General features: G+C 37.1%; 1 protein-coding gene across 1 annotated transcript in view; it reads left to right on the forward strand.

Annotated features, from left to right (window-relative positions):
- LOC131574311 (protein GREB1-like) overlaps window positions 1-24256 on the forward strand; it is a gene marked incomplete at its 5' end in the record, with an annotated part of 48801 nt that overhangs the window by 17696 nt on the left and 6849 nt on the right. Inside the window, 14 exons of the mRNA XM_058828749.1 lie at window positions 467-659; window positions 1260-1396; window positions 2533-2872; window positions 4424-4539; window positions 5240-5439; window positions 7197-7286; window positions 8645-9225; window positions 16296-16398; window positions 17152-17310; window positions 19017-19159; window positions 19913-20074; window positions 21853-22057; window positions 22883-23057; window positions 23980-24198. Of these exons, the coding sequence (XP_058684732.1) occupies window positions 467-659; window positions 1260-1396; window positions 2533-2872; window positions 4424-4539; window positions 5240-5439; window positions 7197-7286; window positions 8645-9225; window positions 16296-16398; window positions 17152-17310; window positions 19017-19159; window positions 19913-20074; window positions 21853-22057; window positions 22883-23057; window positions 23980-24198 (2823 nt within the window). The remainder of the gene's footprint in view (window positions 1-466; window positions 660-1259; window positions 1397-2532; window positions 2873-4423; window positions 4540-5239; window positions 5440-7196; window positions 7287-8644; window positions 9226-16295; window positions 16399-17151; window positions 17311-19016; window positions 19160-19912; window positions 20075-21852; window positions 22058-22882; window positions 23058-23979; window positions 24199-24256) is intronic.

Genomic DNA, 24256 nt, shown 5'->3' on the forward strand with positions numbered 1-24256 from the left:
TTATTTTCTATCCAAAATCAGTGATTTGCTCTAAGAATAATTATTCTTTGCTTTTTGTCTCTTTTTCTATCATACTGACGTACCATCTGTAGTTTTCTGTTTTGATTTTTGTATGTTAGAATTAAATTTTGTTAAGGGGCAGCACTAACTGACCAAAGTCACTACAGTACTATGTGTCTGTTGCTAACTGCCACATCAGCTTCCTTTCCTCCTTTATCTCTCATATTCTGGTAGCTGCAAGGGATTGCTAATTTGCTAGTTAGAGAGCCTATCAGACTCACAGAAATTTTTATTTGCAGTGAAATAATTTGCATCTTCTTTTCCTATCCTTCTGTGCAATAATTTCAGGGTAAAAGAAGAATCCTAAATTCCATTAACTTCCACATCCAGGTTTAAGTTATTCCACTGGCATAAATATTCCCTTTTGCTGATCACTTTGGAGAGTTTTGGGTTTCTTTTTTTGCAGTGCTATGCATAGTCTTTATCCTCAAACAGAGCTGTCGGCAGGACTTGTTGATAGACTGTTGAACTGCAGGGAGGTGAAAGAGGCACCAAATATTGTGACCCTCCATGTGACTTCCTTCCCCTATGCGCTGCAGACACAGCATACTCATATCAGCCCTTACAATGAGATCCACTGGCCTTCTTCATACAGCAATGTAAGATGGATGCTTTCAGGTGCTTTTCTGAGCTTTTTAAAAGTTATTTTCCATTTTCGTACTGGATGAAACTGTGAAGTCCCCATGATTTTTTGTAAATAAGAGTGAAGTTTGAATGACATCTTGTTCAATCTGTGGCAAATTCAGTTTTCCTTTTCTATACTTTCTCACTTTCTTTTTCTTTATTCCTTTCACATTTTCCATAAAGCTTAGTAGCTCTGCTAAAAATTTTTGAGCTACATAAATGGAAATCATCTTCAGTTCTGTCTCTAGTGCATTACTGCATAAATATATGTACATACATGTATTTTCTTCATATGTGTGCATATTTATTCCATATAGCTGGTCTGTCTATGTATATGGATATGTGGGGAGAGAAAACGAAAAGGGGAAAAATTGGGTCAAATTTTCATTCTCTCAAAATAACTAATTCTATTTCTTTCTCTTCATGTTTTAATATGTCTGAGTAGATGTGTGTTTATTAGAGAATGTGATTGTAAGTATATCGAGATACCAATGGTTAATCACTCGTAGATTAATTATTGATAGACTTTATCCTTATATATTTACCCTTATATTTTAATTGCTTCATTGCTTTAGGGTGTAGATTTATACCATGAAAACAAGAAATACTTTGGACTGTCAGAATTCATTGAGTCCACCCTCTCTGGACATAGTATTCCACTGCTTCGGTACGACAGCTCATTTGAAGCAATGGTCATGGCTTTGGGAAAGAGGTATGGGGCCCTCCTTTGTTTAATATGGGAAACTTAGGAAGTCCTTTTTAGGGCCTTGAGTTATTAGCTAGAAGCCCATTTAATTTTTTTTTTTTTTTTTTACTTCTCAGTGTCTTACAAATCATTTACCTATGCAAGGCATTTCACGTGTTCTCATTTTCTCTTATGTATTTCGTAACTGGTCCTGCAATGTTGAGGCTCTCTCTTAATATGAGCATGCACACTGCTCAGCCCAATTTACAGTGTGTTCCTGCTGTGACCTCTATATTATAATAATCTAACATTATATCATCATGTAATTTATATGTGTTTTCACTTTTGCTCAATATTATCACTTGCTGACCCTGGCTGATTTTGATTTTGTGTATACTGCACTTGGAACACAAAGAGAAGTTAGATATATTGCTGTGGTAGGTACACATAAATCAGAAATAAAAACTTCAGATTAAGCCATAATCAGCTTTCTGAGCAAGCCATAGCAAGCACTTTTTTCCTGTGGACCTGGGTTTCATTTCTGTGAAAATCAGAACACAGGAATTGGATCCATTGGATATCCATGGATCACCTTTCTATAAACTGGGGATTGAGACAGGGTGTAGCTGGCCTGGGGAAGTTGGAGTACTCATTGATTGCTGCCTACATATTCAGTCCTCTTGAGCACAAGACAAATGAAGCTCTTAAAAGAGTAAGTTGGTTCAGGGCTTCAGAATGAAAACAAGAGAAACACCCAATCTCTCCCTGCCCCTTAAGAATGGCACACAATTAATAATACTATTCTTATTGATAAGAATGTAGTTTTGATTGATGATATTACTGAGTGCCTCAGCTAATATTCTGTGATAAATTTTGTAACCGCAGTTGAGGTATGGATAAACTAAAGTGATGTAAGGTTACTGGAGTAAGGTTAGTATATCTTTACAAAGAAAAATGAAGAGACAGCATCAGTTCTGATTGTGAAATGATGCCTTGTGAATACTGTACAACTGCAGTTATGAGATTCTGTTGTATAGTAGACATGAAGGATCCTTTACAGGATTCTTCATAACTCAGGAGAAAATCCTGAGTTAACTGTATTTCGAAAAAAACAGCTTTTTCACCTCACCCTTTAATACTCTTTAATTCACCATTTATTTCAGGTTCCCCAGATTACACAGTGCAGTGATAAGGACTTTTGTCCTCATCCAACACTACTCTGCAGCTATGATGGCAGTGTGTGGTCTTTCTCAGATGAAGAATTACACCTCAGTTGAAACTCTGGAAATCACCCAAAATCTAATAAACTCTTCAAGACAATGTCCTAGTGGTCATGGCCTCATGGTAGTGTTGAGAATTCCATGTATCCCGCTGGCTGCAGTGGCATATGAACGTCTGTATAATGTAAGGGAAAGACTGGCCCTTGAAGATAACTTTGAAATAATCTTGGGAAATCCTAATACTGGAATAACAATCGGGAAGCACTTTGTGGAACAACTAAAGGTAAATTACAGAATGGCATGTGCTGGCAAGCTTCGTTAGATGAATGAAGATGGGAGATTAGATTAGATGAAGGTGGGGAGACTTTACTGGTGACAGTTACAGTCATGAGCTGAAGTGTGGAGTCGTAAAGTAAAAACAAAACTACCATGAGGACCATGACTTTTACCTTTTACACATACTGTCTGTGTCACCTTTCCTGTCCTGCCTGTGGTTAGTGCTCAGTGCAGTATTAACTAATATGGTTAGCACTTGACTTCCAGTAGCAACCTTCAGAAACAGTTGAAATGCTTTTATCTAAAGGGACTATAAGGAATACATTAAAAAGCCAACTAAAATGTTAAGTTTTAGCTGAATTTTCTCACAAAAACACCACAGTGCAAAAAGAAGATTTTATCAGTGACTAGTTGATAGTTAAATTATTCTTGTCACCAGCAGGGGGCAAGAGGACCGATGTGCCTGATCAGTGATGGTAGTTATGGATCCTAGAGCACTCTAGTGTTCACAGCTTGGTATTTTATGTTTCTGAATAAGTTTTTGGTTTATGGATAAAAAAAGCCTCCTTTGCTTTTCATGAAATTACCATCTTCTGATTGCCAAAGCAAAAATGTATTTCCATTCTATAATGTTGTGTACATGGTATACTGTTTACTCTGATCCAGTACATGTCAGATGAAGTCATTTGAGATCCAGAGCCTAATGCTGATCTCATTCTGCTATTAATTAAGGATCACTTATTCGGGAAAGTCATTTCTGAATCACATCCTGATTATGTTCTCTGACATGTATAGAGGGGAACAGGTACAGATGTCAGAGGCTGAGTTGTTGTACTGTTGATCATACCACAGATACTCCTTATCTGCAGATCAGTCTTACAGCAGAAAGGACTGACTGGTGAGTAAAGTAATACAGCCTGATGCTGGGCAGTCAAACAATATATGGATTTGTCAGATTTCTCATAAAGTTACCAGGAAAACTGATAGCTTTAGGGAAGAGTGGGAGACTCCAGAGGGTTGTAAATAGGGACAGTGGTGTGTATTGAACACTTCCAACTTTCTCCTGTTCATCTAAGGTGAAAAAGTCTCATTTCTAGCTAATTTTCTTTCTTGGACTCAGACATCCATGCATTATCTGCCTCAAGAAGCCTCTGTATTCTCTTGTCTCCTCCAAAACACCTGCTCAGCTTTACTCTCCCTTGTGCCATATTTGCCATACGCCCTGATCTCAGTGCTATCTATGTAGCTAGGAAGCAGGGAGGCTTTTCAGGCTGGAACATACTGTCCCAGTGTCCTCAGACTAACAGCAGGCAGATTGCTGCCTGCAGTGCTCTAGAAACTGTGAGATCTGTCTGTGTTGAATTTGGCTCTGCTGTGTGGCTTCTCTTCCACTGTACAAGTGGGTTATTATAATGCATGATAAAGTATGTATTTCTGTATTTTTGTCTTTTTATTTTATAGATATATATATATAATATATTTAAATATAAATTATTATATAGTTATAGAGAAGTCAGACATATAGATATGTCCAACAGGGTTTCTCTACCTTGTACAGATATGGCAGAAAATTGAGGATGTAGATTGGAGGCCTCAGACCTATTTGGAATTGGAAGGTTTGCCTTGCATATTGATATTTAGTGGGATGGATCCACAAGGAGAGTCTTTGCCACGGTAAGAACATCCACTCTTTTCTCAGTGGCAGGGTTTTATCCATTGCTTATCAAATAGCTAAAGATTAACAATGTGATTACTTGTGTGAAAGGAAAACAGATTTCAGTGTCAAGGTATTTCTTTGCCATTTTTGGGGCAGTTTTTGTATCATAAATACAAACTACATCTTATTGATAATAAACTTCTGTTTATAGCAAGATGTAAATAGCTCCAAAAATATTATGAGAGTTATCCCAGTTTAGAGGAGAGAATGGGTATGTTTAAAAAAAGAAATATAACTGCTTATGTTTCTTAGGGTAGCTGAGAAATCTGCATGGATTTCTCCAGGATGTGTGGAGAGATCAGTGCCTTCTGGAATGGTAGCTGGAAGCCAGACAGGATGCCCTGGGGCACTAAATGCTTTTGAATGTTCAAGTGAATCCTATTCTGTGTGTGTTTGGTTTAGAATCCAAATGATGATTCATTTTCTTATGCTGATGCTAATGTTCAATGCAGTAAATTAAGTTGTATAACTGGGTTAAGAGAAAGAAAAGTGTACGCACCACTTACTGGTAAACTTATTAAGCCCAAAATACTGTGTTCTATCTCATCTCTTGTTGAAGCAAATCGTGAAAAAATTCCCCTCTGGCTGTGTTTCTCAAAGAGATAAGGCAGTAGATTACAGTGAGTTTTCATACTAGCTCCTCTTGTTTCTCTCCAGATCACTGAGATACTGTGACCTACGCTTAATAAATTCATCTTCTTTGGTACGGACAACCCTGGAGCAAGAACTTGGTTTGGCAGCGTACTTTGTGAGCTCAGAAGTTCACACAGAGAAAGCAGTTGTGAATGATGTGTTAGAAAGTGACCCAGAGAAACTAAGCAGTACTGACAATGAAGATGAAGAAATAGCGACAGAAGGTATTGTTTATTACTTGTAATAAAAGAAGCTGTAAAATGATTGAAAATTATTAGCAAAACCAGAAATGTATGGTTTCTCACTTTATTCTTACTGAGTGAGCTCTGCTCCTTAGTTTTGTTTAATCTCCTTGAACCTGTTTTCTCAACCCTTCTTCTGCTGCTGCATTTTAACTTCTTGCAGTTCTACTGCTGCCTCTGTTACCTGTGTTTTCTGGCTGCCTCCTGTGTCCCCTTTGCTCTCTATGTTCTGACAGCCAGAAAGTGGAGCTCAAGTAGGAACACCAGGTGACACTCACTGTTCAGAGGACCCTCTGCACTCTCCCTCCCCAGCAGGAAAGGGTGTGATTTGCTGTCTGAGAAGCAGAAGCAGTGACTGCATCCCTACCCTCAGGGCAGTGGCAGCTCCAACTAAACTGTTCCTGACTGCTGCCTTTGAACCTATGCTTACAGTGATGTCAGTGATGAAGATTCCTTTCAAGGAAACAGCTGAGTAGTTCCTAGTTTGTAAGGCATTAAATAGTATGGATAGAAAATATATCTCAGCATAGAAACTTGAGTTCTCCTTGAAAATGCCCATGAATTCAAATTAACTGTGTAGAGTTGGTGAATTCGTCATTTCTTAAGAAATCAATTGAGAACATACAAATGATTTGAAAACCAATAATTTACCCAGAAACTATTACTTTTTTTAAAAAAATTATAATTGATGGGCATTATCAGTTATTTATTAGTTCTTTACACTTTTCCTTACTGCCTATTATGCCTGTGAAAAACAGAGGATTTTTATCCCTATAAAGTGTTTAAATCCCAAACAACTTGCCTTCATTTACTTTTCTATACTATGAGGAGGAAGAAAGACAATTACTTTTCACCTAGGAAGTTCTTACTGAAAATAGCAGAGCAAGCCAAACAAAAATACTTTCTTTAATCCTTTTCTTAATTTCTTTAATCTTTACTCTTTATAGAGGAATGAAACATCTGAGGTCATATTCAGACTGTGTTCAATAGATGCCTGCCTCAGATGTGATGAGTGCTTCTTGCGATGAGTAGTTCTGTCCATTTAGTTGAAGTATGGTCAGACTGTATGTAATCTGAGTCAAATGGGCTCCTGTGTTGTCTGAGGCTGCTCTCCTAGTCCATGAAGTATGGTATGATCATCCAGAGGCCAATTCTGAACATGTGAGATAGACTTAACGTCTAAGTTTTCTGATGGCAGTGCTTATGTCTCAGTTTAGCACGTTAAAACTGTACAGAAACGAGTATTTTAACTTGGAAGCCTGAGCTAGGAACCTCAAGTGAATGGCCCTGATGGCATCAAACTGAGGATTTTCACCACCAAAAGATGAGATATAATCTGGCCATTAAGTCTGTGTGGGGTAGGAGGTAATTTCATAACATTCTGACAAAATAGAGCTTGTTGCCTGCTGCTTTCCCTGACACTGGACTAGTGGGGAATGTAAGACATGGTTTGGAAGAGAAATCATGGTTGAGACAGGCCTAGATATTACCAGCTCCTGGTTGCAGCACTGATTCTTGTGAAGCTACTGCAGCTCAGCACAGGTAAATGCTATGAATTCTAAAAACCATAGGCTGATCCAATATTCTGTGAACTGGAACAGTGTCAGGATGAGGACAAACCCCACACAAACCCTTGAGTACTTTTCCTTATTTTGACAATACAGCTGTAACTTGTGATTTAAAAGCTTACCTAAATTATATTTTGATTTTGTTTTCCTTTACTAACATTCATAAAACAGGTTCTACTTCAGAAAAGAGAAGTCCTATGAAAAGAGAAAGATCACGTTCCCATGACTCTGCATCTTCATCTCTCTCTTCAAAAGCTTCCAGTAAGACCATAAGATTATCTCTTTCATTTAATTAGGACATAAAAGGGACCTTAGCTTATTAGATAAATAATAAAAGCATAAATCAGGTTTTGATAAGGCCTATTTTAATGGGATCACTTAAGATGACTAAAAATGTAGGGATTAGACTTCTGAAATACAGGAAATAGGAATTTTTCTTGCTTGAAAAATTATTATTTAATGGGATGCCCAAACTAAGTACTGTTATGTGGCCTGCCCACAACTCTTGGCCCTCAGTTCATCTGTGGATAAAGAAATATTTTTTCCTTTATTTTCTTTCTGTGCCCCTGGACACTGGTATTCTGAAGGATGTCACATTGGTGTTACTTGCAACTATTCACAGTGCTGGTGACACTTTTATATTTGTTGCTAATGGCTTTTACTGACTACTTTAGATTAATAGACAGAGAGGATAGCTTACTCTTTCTTGTAACTACTGACTTTTGTTGATTCAAAATGTGGGGTTTTTTTGAGAAGCAGAATGGCTGTTTTCACCATGAGAGGAAATCTGGTTTAATCTATGTTCAGCCTTAGGCAGATATTTCTAATACCTTGATTCCACAAGCAGTTCTCCATCTACTTTGAAGACTGAACTATTTGCATGTCCTCTTTCAATTAAGCATTAAAGATGCTCAGAACCATTTAATGTGTTAAACTGTCAATAAATCTTAATAGTTAAAATACATAAGGTAAAAATATACAGCTTTCAGAAAATCTGCAGTTATCTGTGGGGTGTATGTACATTATATATTCCCAGCCAACATTCATGAATTCAGTATGTCCTCTGAGATGACCCAAAGCTGTATGAATGCACTAATGCATTATGTAGGGCTTGAGGGCTGCCAGGTTTTATTAGATCAGCCTAAGTGCTGCAGTGACACAGACATGGGTGTCAGAGCAGAGCTCTCAGAGAACTGTTTTTAGATATCAGTCTGAGTAGACATTTCTGTAGTGTGGTGGGGTAATAGCCCTATTTTCTTCAATTTTCTTCAATTCATTTAAACAATGGTTTCAGTAATGTTGTATTTGTCTTGAGTGATTAAAGTATCCAGTGAGCACCTTAAACAAGGAATGTATGAGGGGAATAGAGGACAGGACAATCAGTGTCATCTTTCCTATGCACTTCAGGACTTTAAAAGCCACTTTCTGCATTGAAATGAATGCTCCAAACAAGTCCAAATTATGGCTTCCTATACGAGGAAAGTCAAAGCAAAAAGAGGAGCAAGATTGCAATGTTTGCTGGACAATGTGTTGAGAGGATTATTTGTTGTGTTTTGTTTAACTGTGGCATTGACTAGCAGAGATAGCTGGACTGTGTTGAAATACAAATTTTCTTTTAGTTACAGCATTCTGCACTGAGTCATCTCCTCCCCAAGCCCTAAGTAACAGCGCTGAAGAAGCTACAACTAACCATGAAAGGCAGAAGCAGAAAGTAGACAAGGGGGCACAAACAACAATCAGCAAACACTTGCCACCAGTAACTGAACAGCTGGATATGAAACAAAATATAAAAAGTGCCCAAATCTCCATCACCTCATCATCCTCCTCACCTTTCTCCTCCTCTTCTTCCTCCTCTGCACCTACTCATAACTCCTTCATTCTACAGACGTCTCAATGCTCCATGACCAAAGCATCAAAACAGCCTCCCATAGTTTTCCTGCCCAAACTGGTTTATGACATTATTACTTCTACAGACAGCAGTGGACTTCCCAAATCCTCTTCCCTCTTGCCTTACCATTCTGTTATGTGGGCAAGTTCTTTTCGTCCTCTTATGAGTAAGATGATGACGTGCACGGAGCAGTCTCTGTACTACCGCCAATGGACAGTTCCCAAGCCAATCCACATGGACTACAACAACAGAAATGAGGGAAGAATGGACACCTTTCACCCAAGGAGACTGCTGCTGAGTGGGCCACCACAGGTGTGTAAAAAGAACCAGGTATTATCATTGATTTATTTTGTTTAAATTAAACATAATCTCAGAAAAAGGTATTTAGTTTTTATTAATCATACTTGAAGGGTTGGTTTTTTGTAGAGAATAAATTACTAATATTTTATTTCCTAATCTGTTCTAATAAAAAATATCTTCCTTTCTTTACTGTTATCCTGAGTTCCAGTACAGAGAAGCTGCAGCAATATTCACTTTGTCAGTCTCTCTCCATAAAAATGTTTTAAAGACAGTTTGCTCAGGAGATAGATTTAATGTTTAGTTTCAGTTTGTTAAAGTTGAATATGCATTTACATTTTAAATAAAGATCAAAGATCTTGACAAATCCACTTTCTTATGATCAATGTAAAAGCAGCTGGGAGTTTGTAATTAAATTATTTTGTTTCCTTTGCACAGTAGACAGAAATAGAAGCTGTTGTAAATAACATGCAAAAAGGCCAGTTCAAAGTAATAAAGCCATATTTAAAAGATGAGTAGCTGACCCAGAAGTTTTTACATTACTTTGAAAATAGATATGGAAATGAATTCTCATGTAAATTCTCTAGAAATGTTTAGCACTTATCTCTGAGCAAGGTATCTCCTAGTTAAGTGCACCTGTTACAGGCTAAATGTAGTATTGTGCCTCATGTTTTACTGAAGTATGAAGCAACAAGATAGGAAGAGGCAATGTGCCTGCTCAGAGCAGATATATTTCCTGTGAACTTCAGAAGTCAAACAGGATAAATGCAAACCAAGACAAAGATGTTTCCAGTTGCTGTAACATCAACCCAAAGAATTAATCCAAAGATAGTTACTGAATTAGCTTGCCACATAAACCACTCTTTTATGCCCATCCATGGCAAAAAGTAACTGCATATTGCTCTGTTAAATTATTGTTTTCCACTCTATACCTAAATACATGGTGCAGAAGAGTAGAAAGAGCATAAAGGAGCTTTTCATACTGGGAATTCCCACAGATGTTACTCTGATTCATAAAGGATTCCAGAAAATATTCTGATGATCAGTTTTTCACTGTCCTTTCCTTTGATCTAAATAGTTTGTGTTTGCCAAATGTTGAAGTGCTATGTGACCAAGAAATCGAATTTCATACTCAGTTGCAATATAAAAATGAATACCATCTGGAGAGTGATGTTAACTTTCATCCCCCAAAAAACCTGCAAAATGACAGGCTGTAACAAAATGACAGGCTCTAACTTCTGTTAGAATTTTATAATGCATTCACATCAAACCCCATAAAGATACAATTCTGAAAGCCATCCTAAACATTCAGATTAGCCAATAAGAAATTATTTCTTTGGTATTCACTTGTTTTTGGGTTCCAAATATAAATTGTCGTTCTCAGAAGAGTAATTCAGAGACTTCCAAGAGCATACTACACATGGTGAGAGGATTTTGATGCTTCACACACTTGATATTTGCAATTTAACTATGATCAAACAGGCAGCTTGTTTATTTGTCAGCCCACTTTTCACTATCAAATCTCTCTGGTTTTTTTTTCCAAGTATGGAATAGGACTCCTGTTCACCCTCTGTACAGCAGTGAATTTGAAACTCCATTTCTTTTTCAGCTTCGCAGTGCAAGTTATTTCCCAGTGTTGCATTGGGTCCTACAGTTGGATCAGTTCCTCAAGGATGCCTTTTATATGTTTATTCATTTTATATTCCTCAGTTCTTTCTGAAGAATATACCTGTTTCACACAGAACAAATTCTTGCACATCAAATTAGCAATATCATATCTTCTTCCTAAGTATAAAAATGTAGGGTTATGTATTAATTTAATGGAATTTTCCATTTATTAATCCTTAGAAATCTCTTAATTTATTTCTATTTTCATGGAAAAGCCCAGCAATTTTTTTACCTTTACTATTTTAACCTCCCAAAGTACTGAAAACTCCTGTAAACCAAACAAACAGCTTTAAAAGTATGTGGATTAATTTAAGGTATAACAATGTACTGTTTCTTGAAGGGAATAGTAGCAATAAAATATGCAGAAATCAGAATTATCCTTCTCTTTTGAAAATAAATAATTTTCCTTCCTGAAGTCAGTTTTATTCATTATTTTTGGTAATATTAACATTTCACATGGACTTAATATTTACTGCATCAAGAGGTATAGGCGGGAATGAAAACAATTATTAGACAGCTGATATCTGAATGTTGGTAACATCTCAGCTAAAGTACAAGACTGTCAGAGTAGTATCTTCCCAAAAATCAGTAATTACTTTTTTTCTTTATCATACAGTGATTCCTTTACTAAAATTTAAATCAGGAAGCAATTTTCTGGTTAAAATAAAAAATACTAAATCAACAAGGCAGGAAAACTAGGCACATTAGAGAATCAAAATTGCAATTCTCATTTTCAGGGAAATTAGTAACAAAATATGTTCACCCTTCTCTTACAGAGATATTTTACCCTATGTACTGGTCAAAATATTTTGCTGGAAGACTTGATGCATTTTTGCAAGGACAGTTATGTACATTAGAATGCAATAAATGCCTTATTTTTACAATAGGCTTCAGGAAATGCAGCAAAAACTGGCTAGGTATGGAATAATTTCTCTGTAAACTAGCTCATGTGATCAAAATGAAGCCATTGGTTTCTGAGTATAATTTAATATGCATCACCATGAGCAATAAATATATCTATAGCTCAACATCTATTCCCTGGTGCACCCACACAAATGCCTATATAGAATTCTAAATTCCCTCAAGTATTTTTTCTTCAGAACATTCATGTTAAAGTTCCCCAAACTGCAAATCAAGGTTTCATATGTTTGGTTCTTTAACTGGATTTTACAATTTGTAACTAGCATTTTCCTGAAGCATGGAAGCTGCTGGTGAGCACGGCTCAGTCCTGGGAACCACAGCCAGGGAATGAAGCAAGTGTGTCTTAAGACACTTCCTGAAGAAGAAAACTGCTGCCCGTATCATTACTCTACTTTTATTAAAATCTCATTACAATGGGTATATATACCACTCAGCCTATGTAAGAAAAATATTAGGGAAATATTTAATATATCTATTATTAGCTGTGTTTTAGAAAAATGTAGCATGTGGAAACACGGAGAAGAGCCATCAACATTTGACCAACTGTCAACTGATCATCAGCATGTTTTCTGCAATTCATCATTGATTCACAGGCCACAGTTTGAAAACCACTGTCATGGTATGTGAAGAACTGTCTTACCTGGAAATTAGAATAGAAAAGCCTTATGGAATTATTTCCCCTTTCACCATATTTCTTCACATGTGAGGCCTGAAATCAGATGATATTTTATACCAACATATACCATGAAGAATTGTGTACTTTTAGTGGTCCTGGTGTCTGGCATCTGGAAAAAGTTAAAAGAGGAAGCTCATTACTGTTACAACTTCTACAACAACACTTTTGGATGTTATTTCATGAATGCATGGATGCACACAAGCAGTTTATCTGATTGAAATGTTCTCTCAGATTCTTAGTTGTTTTTCACCCTATCCTTGATATATACAGCAAGCAGAGTTCAGTGGTCAAAATCTTTGGAGAGCTTTTCCCTCTTCTTTGGTAATATATGTCTTTGATACAAAAACTAGGCCCTCATGCACATGTCAGATTTTCTTCAGGAAAGAATTTGAATTCATATTCCTTTCTCTTGCTACAGCTACACTCTTCACAAATGAAGAGCTGCAGAGTATATTCTTAGTATTTTATGGGTCAAATCATCCCTGGCACTAAGAATGAAAATAGAAATAAAACCTCTAAATCTCATCAGGCCCCAAATTCCTTAGTTATCATCAGTTTTCACAAGATTTGAGATTTTTACTTCTTAGTCTTCTGGAATTTTCTTCTTCCAAGTCTGATTCTTCAGACTTCTAGCGGAGATAGTTGCACTATGTTGAAATACAAATTTTCTTTTAGTCTAATTTTTACCAAACTCAGGTAGACAGGAAAAAAATAGAGTAATACTTCCATTATTTGGGAATATTCTTCCCCAAGTGCTTATCTTACAAAGCATTGAGCAGTGCCACAAGTTTGAGGAATCTTTTTTCTGGAAAGTAGAGCCGTTTGTCATAGTGGCCCCTCTCGCGTACATTTTGTTTCAGACATTGTAAAAATGCAGCCCAGTTCTAGGTTCCTTCAGTCTTTTAATGTTTGCAGCTTTGGTATCCAGAGCAGAGGCAGGATATGGGGAAAAAACCCTTGCTCAGAGCACTTCCTTACCAGTTGTTGTCATTCTTAATATTTCATGCTTAGCCCAGAGTCACCAGTTAGGATCAGCACAGCATGGTGCTTGGCTTCCCTAAAGCTATATAAACTTGCAGACCAATCAGATATCCACTTTAATTAATTATTCATTTAATTATCCACTTAAAATTTCTTTTCGGATCTCCTATTTGTTGCAGTTAGGAGATGGAGGATGGGCTGATGCAGGGCTTTATGCTTCAAAGGTGTGCATATCCTGCTTGCAGGATCTCTTTGTAGCTATTTACTGTGCACGAACTCTTAGAAAAAGGGGTAGTGACAGATGGGGCAGGGAGAGATTTGGAGATTTGGAGAGATGTGGAAGTTGTATTTTTTGATAGCTATTCACTATTTTCAAACAAAGACTCTCTGTGCTATTCTGTTTTGCCCAGGAATGGTATACGTAGAAAACACTACAATTAATTTTAAAGGTGCATTTAGTTATCTGGATATGCTACAAGTTCACTTGTTCAAGATCCTTCCTTTCTGGAGTAAGTGTCAATTGTAAATGAGAAGTCATTCATTTCTCATTTTCTTTTTGAAAATCTTCTCAAAATGACCTGAAAAAGGTGTTCTCTTTTTCACCAGTTCATTTACTGAGCAGCAAATGCAGGCAGATGTGCTAGTGAATGGAGTCTAAATATGAATGCTGCATGTGCTCAGCCCAATCTCTGTCCTGGCAAACATTCTAATAACTTAGAGATATTCCTGAAAGCTCCCAACAGCTTTTTACATACAGCATTGCTCATATGTAGCAGTTCATAAAACTCACAGTACTGAATTGGAAACTTTTAATGTGACAGATAATGAGATTGGGTAAGGTCTGATGCATGAAATAGCCTAAGTGCATGCATTACAGTTTAGTCCTGTAGCACTTGTCATCCTGTGGTTTCCAGCATTTTTGACTCATGATCCTACAGCTTTGTGTACACTTGAGCTCGGTGACTGATGCTTTTCATCTCAGCATCTTGTAGCAGAAGCTTCGTCACTCCCACACACATTGTGAAAAGCCATTGGCAAAGAATGGACCCCCAAGGAAAGAAAAATACACACATTTGATAGAATAAAATTTTAATGCATATCAAAAAGAAAAATAAGGTTTTCAGTCTCTTGTGCTGTTGACAGTTCTAAGTATATACTTCAAACAGATGAAGAATTAATTTTTATATAGATATCTAATATCAAGGAGACAGGTGTACTTTTGATAAATGATCTCTTATTTGAAGTTAGGAAACTGTTAATCTGTTAGGCTACCCTGTGTTTAATGAAAAGATGGTCAGGGGCACTTTAAAAGAGTATGTTCATAAGAGAATAAAAATATAACCTCAGACATGAGGAAAACAAGTGAAAGTATTTTCTTTGTTTGCCTCAGATGTGGGAAAATAAGATAGTTTTGTTTTAGCCCCTCAATCAGTAGCCATTGCAGCCTTGTCCCAGGGTCAGAGGAAAAAGTCTCATTAGTTGCAATGGATTTTACATAAAAAACAAAACTGGGAGTTAGAAACATCTGGTCCATGGGCTGATTATAGTCCTTGCTGTCATTTCCTCTGTTCAAAGTCACTCTTTTTCTGTGTTCTTCCAGGATGACAGAGAGTTGTGTGCTGACATTTGATTCTCACCAGGGATAATGAGACCCTTATCCACCCTTTGCAAGCAACTGTTCAAACTGCAGTCTGATATGAAAAACAACAGATAATGAGCTTTGACCAAAACAAATGTTTGATCTCTTGCTTCGAATTTAAAGCTTCCCTTCTTCAAGCATTGAGAGAAAATGATTTTTTTTTCTTGTCATAGATGAAAAGTAGTAACTTTTTACTCTGTTTAGCAATTCCAACACCCTATGCTTCTGACATGTCCTAGCAGTAATGGAAGTGAAACTGGGTTTTCAATTCAGTAGTAATATAGACCTAATCCAAAATGTGATGTCACTCTGTGAAATCAGACAATTGCTGTCCAATGTGTTGTAACTGATCTACATGATAACTTCCCAGTACAGCCCATACACACACACAATCATGGTTTTCAAAGCTGCTTGCTTAGACATGGCCTTGTTTACCTGATGTTATCACCAGCAAACTACATGTGAAAGACAGAAGAACCCACTGAGTAAATCGTTGGCTCTGGGTTATTCTTTCCAGCAATACTCTTGATGTAGTGAAGTGAAAATTTATACAGTGGGTTGATGGGGTAAAGAAGAAAGGAGAAAGTTACATTCTTAAGATAATTTTAAAATGGACTTTTAAAAGGTAATTTTAAAAGATTGGAAGGGAAATAATGTATTTTCAGCATGAGGTGGAACAGGACATTGTGCACATACCGTGCCCTTCAGGAATGGTAGTGGCCTGCACAAGCTCTCTCAGGGATGTGTTGCCACTTCTGCTCCTCAGGACAGTCAGTCTACTTCAGTAACAGGCAGTGTACCAGTAAATCATGTGGAAATGAAAGGGTTGGGATAATTCTTTAGCTATCTTGTAATTCGAGGTTTATTGGTTCATTTTATGAGCTTTGTTCATTGTTCATTTTAAATGTTCATTGCCTATGTAGAACCTATAGCATCAGGAGAGAAAATTCTTGTGTGTGGGCTCATAACTAGAACTGTGATATAAAATGTGTTTTCCAGCTAGGCTCTTGCATAGAGAGAATAAAATTGTTCAACATTAAGCTTTTCAATTATGCCAAGGAATATACAAATAACAAGGGTATCCATACACGGAGTATTAATATTCAGTTTCACCATAGCTACAATTTCCAAATATGTGGAAAATTAACATGGTGAAAAGCAAAAGTTTACTTTTTTTTTTTCTAATTTATATGTTTACAGATAGGGAAAACAGGTGCCTATCTGCAGTTCCTCAGTATTTTGTCCCGAATGCTGATTAGACTGACAGAAGTGGATGTTTATGATGAGGAAGAAATCAACATTAGTAAGTTCCTGATATAGAAGTATTCTGGAGACAATAGAAGATTGTTATGCTAAATTGAAATAGAGTTGTCTGTATATTCTAGGCCTATTCTATCCTAGTTAACTTTGCAATGACTTTACATTATTTAAATACTGTAAGAAAATTTTTCTGTGATCTTTCATTGATACTTTAGAATATTTTATTATTTTATTCTTCATTTAGAATTTATTCATATGCTCTGTAAGCAAAGAACATACCTCTATTTTTTGTGGAAAGGGATCAACAGCATTTATGTATATTAAATGATATCCAGACATTGGTTTGCAGTGTAGAATTGGAGTGAACTTTTGTGGTAAAACATATAAAAGGAATCATTGAAATTTTGGCAGATTTATACCATGAGAAGCAATATCATATCGTCTCATTACTCAAAACTACCTGAGGGAAGGAAGTTTCTGCTCTCTAATACCTAGTTTTAGTCCAAACTTGCTTTATTTACAGTGTATTACTCTGTGTTTCCAGATGTATTTCTATAGGTCAGACAGGACATGAAGGTAATTTTTAAAAGGTGACATGAAGATAATTATTAAAAGGTTGAGTTGCGTTGAGGTGCAAGGTACATTTGTGCAAAGGTTTACCTCTTGGTGCATAATGATACTGTGACATCAGACTAGTGAAAATAAAAATGAAGCAGGAATAATAGCTACAGCAAAACCTATAGCAATATAAAGAGCTTTAAAAATTTCTGAATTCTTATTTTTGATAATATCATAGACATAAAAGAAGAATCTGATCAATACTACCATCAGCCTGGAGATATGTGGCCAGATTTGGAGACATTTAGGAAGATGCCTTTTGACTACACCATCCATGATCCAAAATATGAAGATGCAAGTCTGATTTGTTCAAAGCTTCAGGCTATAAACAGTGAAGGTTAGAATTTTTAAAATCCTGATTGGTATACATATATATGTATTTATTTGCTTTTAATGTGAGAATCCTGTTAAACTTTTAAGCAGAGTTAAAATACCAGAATTGGTTTTTATTAAGTAATAATAGAAGAGATTTCAAGTTTTCCAGATGAAGTACTAGAATATGACCCTTATAAATTAGTTATGGGATGTTATATAGACAGTCTTTCATTATAAAAGCTCTAATTCCACAATAAGTTTGTGTATGTGAGTGATTTTACAAAGTAGCTTTGTTCTGCTCTCTAGCAATGCAGTGAATTATGTACATAAAGTTAGTTTTGTACTTAAAAGTATCTATGTTTATTTTTTAGGTTTTAGGTTAGGTTTGGAAAGCATGAGATGAACATGCCCAGATCTCTGTTCCTGGAGTATTGATGTGTGAATTAGTCCTCTGAATTATCCAGATGGACACACACAAGCTCATGGGACTGGGTAGCAGGGAGGAAGCACTGCCATTCAGAAAGGCCTTGGCAGGCTGAAGAAGTGGAAGCTCAGGAACAGGACCCTGTTGAACAGTTCACCAAATGTTCCCCTTGCACTTGGGACAGAATAATTTTATTCAGCTGTACAAGTTTGGGGCCAGCTCTGTAGACAGCAGCTTTGATCAAAGTGACTTGATGGTTGTGGTTGGCAATAATGTGAACACGAGTCACCGGTTCTCCACTGGGTTAATGGCTTACTAATAATCTAACAACACCTCAGGGGAAGTGATTATTCTTCTGTGATGGTGACTCTAAGGCCACATCTGGGTATTCTGTGAAATTTTTGCTTCCCATTATGACAAAGACGTTGACATAGAGAAGTGAGGCCAGTGAGCAGCCACCAAGACGTGAAGAAAATTGGAGTGAATTTTGTTTGTTTCATCTGGGGAAGTCTAGCAGGTGCATCTGGATGCTGTCTTCAACTTCCTGATAGGAATTATAGACACAAACTATTACAGATACACAGCATAATTACAAGAGACAACAGACACAAGTAGCAATATAGAAGTTACAATTAGATTGTATGAAAAATATTTGCAGAATAAAAATGGTCAAATTATGGAGCAGGTTGCCAAGAGACATCATGAAAACTCCACTCCTGGTGATTTTTAAAACTTAACATGACAAGGAACAGCTTTGAGCAACCCAATCTGATGCTGAAAATCTGAATGTAAGATTGGATAACAAAGTCCTTTTCAGCAGAAAATACACCTCATTTTCCCTCAGACTCTCACAAAGGGGATCCTTTGAAAAATATGGATATATACTAAAGAGCAACATCACTAAACTGCCAGATTCATTTCACACAATCTACTGTGATGTCTGTCACAGAATGGCAAATGGTATATGGCTCTTTTTTACTATTTATAGCTATTGTAAGCATTCTACCAATAATAGCAACAATGAAAATTTTAATAAGTCATTGCTTATGTCTCAGCCTTATGTGAAATCTGTACTGAATTATCATAATCATGAATTTGTAGATAATTCCTTTTAGTTCTCTTTGCTGTACATAACAATTTATAAAACATACTGTACTTAGAATGAATTCATAGTTTGTTTTATAGGTGTTTTATGTTGCCATTTTTCCAGGAAGCTGATTTCAGTGACAGAAACAGTCTGTCACAAGAGAATACATTCTAGCCCTGAATATATGTTACATTTAACTTGTTTCTTTTCTTAATAGACAGATCAGTGAGCAGGAGACAGGAAGATATGTACACCTGCCGTCAAACAACTAGGATGAGATTGTCCAAGTATGCAGCATATAACACCTACCATCACTGTGAACAGTGTCATCAGTATATGGGTTTCAATCCCAGGTACCAGGTAAAGATTTCTAGATGTTACTCTGCAGATCAGACGCTGGAGCACACACAACCCAAACACAGTTTGTGTACATACACAGTATTTTTATTGGCTTAGAAGTTGTCTGTGTGTAACACACACAGAGCTGATTTACAGATTTTGCCATTTCTTGAAGATTGCCTGCCTTGACCAGGCTGCAGTTTGGGGAGATCAGAGGACCTTGTCTCATTTACACTAGCTTATTCAGTGCTGTGATCTGCATGTGTACTACCAGTTAAAACTACTTTCCCAGTAAGCTTTCTACAGGGCTTTGCTCAAGTGGAAGAGTTTGTGCCTGAGCGACTGCAACAGGTGCTACTTCTGATACAGAAGTAGTCCAGCACAGAGTAGTCTATGTGTGGTATACTACTTGCTTTTTTACTCAGAATAACCCTCTAATTTCTTGCCTATTATAATGTGAGGAAGAATGTGTCAGCAATGCAAATACTGGTTTTTATGTGCCAGTACTGCTGAAAGCCAGGAGGGCCCTGTAAGTATTGGTACCATCTGCAAGACAAAGCTGAAACAACGGTTTCAAAAGAAGGATCATTTTAATGTGTATTTTTTTTTAGTGTAAGCTCTAGCCTAGGGAATATTGCTTAACACTTATGAATAATGAATTTAAATATAATCCCATACAGTAATATGTTTAGCAATATTGTATATATATGTAAAGTACACTGAGACCCTGTGGTTTGACTTTAACTGGAATTATCATATTTTTTCCATCCTTAGATTTATGAGTCCACTCTGCATGCATTTGCATTTTCCTATTCTATGCTGGGAGAAGAAATACAGCTGCATTTTATCATTCCAAAATCAAAGGAGCATCATTTTGTCTTTAGCCAACCAGGAAGACAATTGGAAAGTATGAGGCTACCACTAGTGACAGATAAGGTAGATGGATATTTTTATTTACATTTATGAGCATATATGGGAGAGAGACACCACCAGTTTCAAAATTTGTTGAATTAGTATTTTCTACAGTACTATTCCTGCTGTCAAGAGACAATGAAATGCTAAGCTTGTATTTTCTCCCAGAAAGGGATAAGTGAAAAAAAATTGTTGAGAGCTCTTTCTTTTGCTCATAGTCAAGGCTGATTCTTTGGTATAAACAGTCCTATCTGTGACAAAAGGTCTTCGGTTATGGGTTTAAGATGTTAAAGTAAGAATAGTTTCTGCTAAGAAACTCAAAGATATGATTTCATTTATCATACCAATAGTAAGAGGAAGCATTTTTTTTTCTGTAGAGAAAAGCAGTAGAATATCCTGTTTTATTCTGCATAAATGCTCCATTACTTTCATATAAAAATAACACTTTCAAAGAATCTCAGTCATAGCTTCAAGTCTGTATAAAGAATCACATGTCATGCTTGTAGAAAAAAACTTGGTAAGGTCATCTATTTGACAGGCTCTGCAAACTCTGACCACAGAATAACAGAGTAAGCTGAGTTGGAAGGGACCCACAAGGATCATCAAGTCCAACACCTGGCCCTGCACAGCGCTGTCCCCAGGAGTCACATCCTGTGCCTGAGAGTGTTGTATAAACACTTCTTGAGCTCTCTCAGGCTGGTGCTGTGACCTCTGCCCTGTTCAGAGCCCAGCCACCCTCTGGGTGAAGAAGCATTTTCTAATATCCAACCTAAACCTCCCCTGACACAACTTCAGGCCATTCCCCCAGGTCCTGTCATTGTCACCACAGAGCAGAGATCAGTGTCTGCCCCTCCTCTTCCCCTCACAAGGAAGCTGTAACTGCAGTGAGGTCTCCCTTCAGTCTCCTCCAGGCTGAACAGACCAAGTAACCTCAGTCACTTCTCTCATGTCTTCCCCTCAAGGTTCTTCACCATCTTTGTGCCCTCCTTTGGACCCTCTCTAATAGTCTAATATCTTATATTGTGGTGCTCAAAACTGCCCAGGATATTCAAGATGAGGCCACACCAGTGCAGAGATATTGACCTTTACAGAGATTCCTTATACCCATGTCTGAAGTGAAGCTGTGCCTTGCTCAGGCCACACTGCTTGGAGTATTGAAGCAATTTGTGGAACAGCAGAAAGCAGTAGCACTTCTATCCTGGAGAAAATAAGCTGTTTCAAATAAACAGTAATAAATCAACATCACCCTCCAGTTCAAATTTTAAATAGAAGAACCTAGACAGCACCACAACTGCAATGTATGAATGACATCTGCTCTCCCTCACCCAGTAAACTTGTACTTGGCTACATGGTCAGAACTGTGCACTGGGTCCATGTGGATTTTTTTCTTGCTTCTGCCACTGACCTGGTTTGAGGCTTTGACATTTAAAGACTATTCTCTCTTTGCTTCTTCTTCTATTCCGTTGCTCCAGTCAGAAGAGTTGTATTGTAGTTTCGGAGTAAGGTGTTTCTAACTGTCCTATATCATAGAAATCTAAATCTTCTTCCAGATCTAGCAACAAGGTACCTCTGCACTTGGCAGGTAAAGGTTAGCAGTCCTGTCCATTCATCAGTCAAATAAGCTAAATGATAGGGTTTTCTTTTTTCCAATTCTTATAAAAGTTGTTTATTTTCCTATCAAGGAAGTTTAAAATATGTCAGTTTGTCTCATGTTAGTGGATCTGATTTATTCACCTGAAGAATCTATTTCTCCTTTTTCTCTCTGGATTAATACAGAAGCTTACACTTCTTTTTACCTACAGAGTGAAGATTACATAAAAAGCCCCACTTTTACTCCCACCACTGGTCGTCATGAACATGGACTTTTCAATTTATATCATGCAATGGATGGAGCCAGTCATTTGCATGTTTTAGTTGTCAAGGAGTATGAAATGGCCATATATAAGAAGTATTGGCCCAACCACATCATGCTTGTTCTTCCAAGCATTTTCAACAGTGCAGGAGTGGGTAAGTGTAACAAAAAGTTCTAAAAAATGTGGACACACAACTTGGGTCCTTGAGGTGTTGTTATTCAACAGTGAAATGTAGGCACACACCTTGCAGCTAGGATGTCTGATCTGGTGATCTGGATTCCCTCTAAGGACAATGTGTCACAGATTAAAATACACTTCTCTTAAACAGGACACCTAAAACAAACTCAATGAATTGCACTCTAGAAATACTTTACTCTTCTATTGTCTTTGAAAGAAGCTGAGGGTGTTAAAACTCAGATGGAGTTACCGACTGTTTCCTTGTAGAAATAAGTTGTATACTATAGCATGAGCAGTGGTACTCTGGTTGGGTACATTCTTTAGGTAGGTTCTACTCATATAAAATATGTGAAATATTCACAGGTATTCAGTTCCTTTGTTGTTCCTTTGCTTGTGCTGCTGGAGCAACTTATATACAGCAGACAAACATTCAAAGTAGGTCATCAGGGACAATTTCCAATGTCATTCAGCTGGTCAGTCAACATCTCTAAGTCTTTGCAGTAAGAGATGCTAACAGACAACTACTGTCAGGTTAAAAGAAGTAGTCACTAAATCTTTAAGACACTGGAAAACCTTTACCACAGATGTCAGGCCTCATTTTTCATCCTTCCCAATGTGGTTCTTTAAGTCACTTCCTTGGCAAGTGACAAAGCAAGTTGGCTCTGGGTGGTGGTGGGATGTAAATCTTCAGAGTGATTTATACCTGTGTCTGCAGAAATACTCACTTCAAAAGGCTTCTGAGTTAAAAGAAAACAATTTCTGCCCCTATTTTTAATCTGGTGGTTTATGCCCATGGTTTCAGGTGCTGCACACTTCCTGATAAAAGAGTTGTCTTATCATAACCTGGAGCTCGAGCGGAATCGGCAGGAAGAGCTGGGGATAAAACCCCAGGATATTTGGCCTTTCATTGTCATTTCAGATGACTCCTGTGTTATGTGGAATGCAGTAGAAGTTGATTGTTCAGGAGACAGGAAAAGGTAAATAATGTAATATATGCTTTATCATCTGATCTCCTTTAACTTCTCTCTGCATGTAATTTTGAAATTATGTTTGCTACACTACAACTTCTACCCTGTACTAGCAGAGAATTATATTTGCTCAAGGACAGTACTTTCCTAGGCATCTGTCTTTGCACAGCACATAGTGTAGTGCCTGTTTTTCATTCCTGTCTCCTGAGGATTTGTGTGCCCTGCAGCCATCACTGTTCAAACTAGAGTTACTTGGACTGCAGATTTCAGACTCTGTAAGCACTCCCTGAATACACTGGACAACATGGACACTCAAATGTTCATTTTTCACCAGATTTTTCTAGGGAAGCTAAATGACAGTTCTGTGCAAATTGTGCAGCTGATTTCCTTTGTCTCTTTTGTCAGTCCCAGCCTGTGTGTCTTCTTTATGAGTTTCCCAAATCCCTGAACTAGTATTTTTGTTTTCATTACCTTAGAATATTGCTTGTGTTAGATAGTTTTACCTATTCCATGAATATGGCTATGCAGAATTTACAGCAAACTTTCAGAGAGATTGAAACTCAATGGGAACTGAGATTTATGGACTCTAGAAGTGGGCTAGAAGGGTCTTAATACTTTGTGCTTAAGTTATGGCACATATCAGCAACACTCCAAGATTCATTGGAATTCTTATTATCTAGGTAACTTTGAAAGTTTACATATCTGAGTGAATATTTTAAGATATATAGACTAAGTTTCAGATCCCCACCACATAAGCACCAGTTAATTTTAACTAGAATGAGAGACAAAAAAATACAGTAAAGACAACACTGAAGTTATCTACCTGAAAGTCATAACAACTTCCTGCTGTTGAAAATTGCTCTTCAGCTGAAAGAGAGTCTCTATGTTCTCTATATATTTTAAAATTTACACATTTTCATAATTATTGCAGTGACTATACATGGACTGAAAGGAATGTTTCCCTGAAGCAAATTCTGCAACGTATTGAAGCAACTCCCAATGTCACTCATTATGCCCTTATTGGGATGAGGAAATGGTCCAGTAAAACAAACAGTGCTGAGATCAAGGAACCATTCTCCTGCTGCCATGTGCATGACTTCATTATGCTGAATGTGGATCTGACACAGAATGTACAGTACAATCAGAACAGGTAAGTGAATCAGTAGCACTTTCAGCAGAGGAAATGAAACAAATAAAGGAAGGTTTAC

This window comes from Poecile atricapillus, unplaced genomic scaffold (assembly GCF_030490865.1).
Source record: "Poecile atricapillus isolate bPoeAtr1 unplaced genomic scaffold, bPoeAtr1.hap1 scaffold_238, whole genome shotgun sequence".
Lineage (NCBI taxonomy): Eukaryota > Metazoa > Chordata > Aves > Passeriformes > Paridae > Poecile > Poecile atricapillus.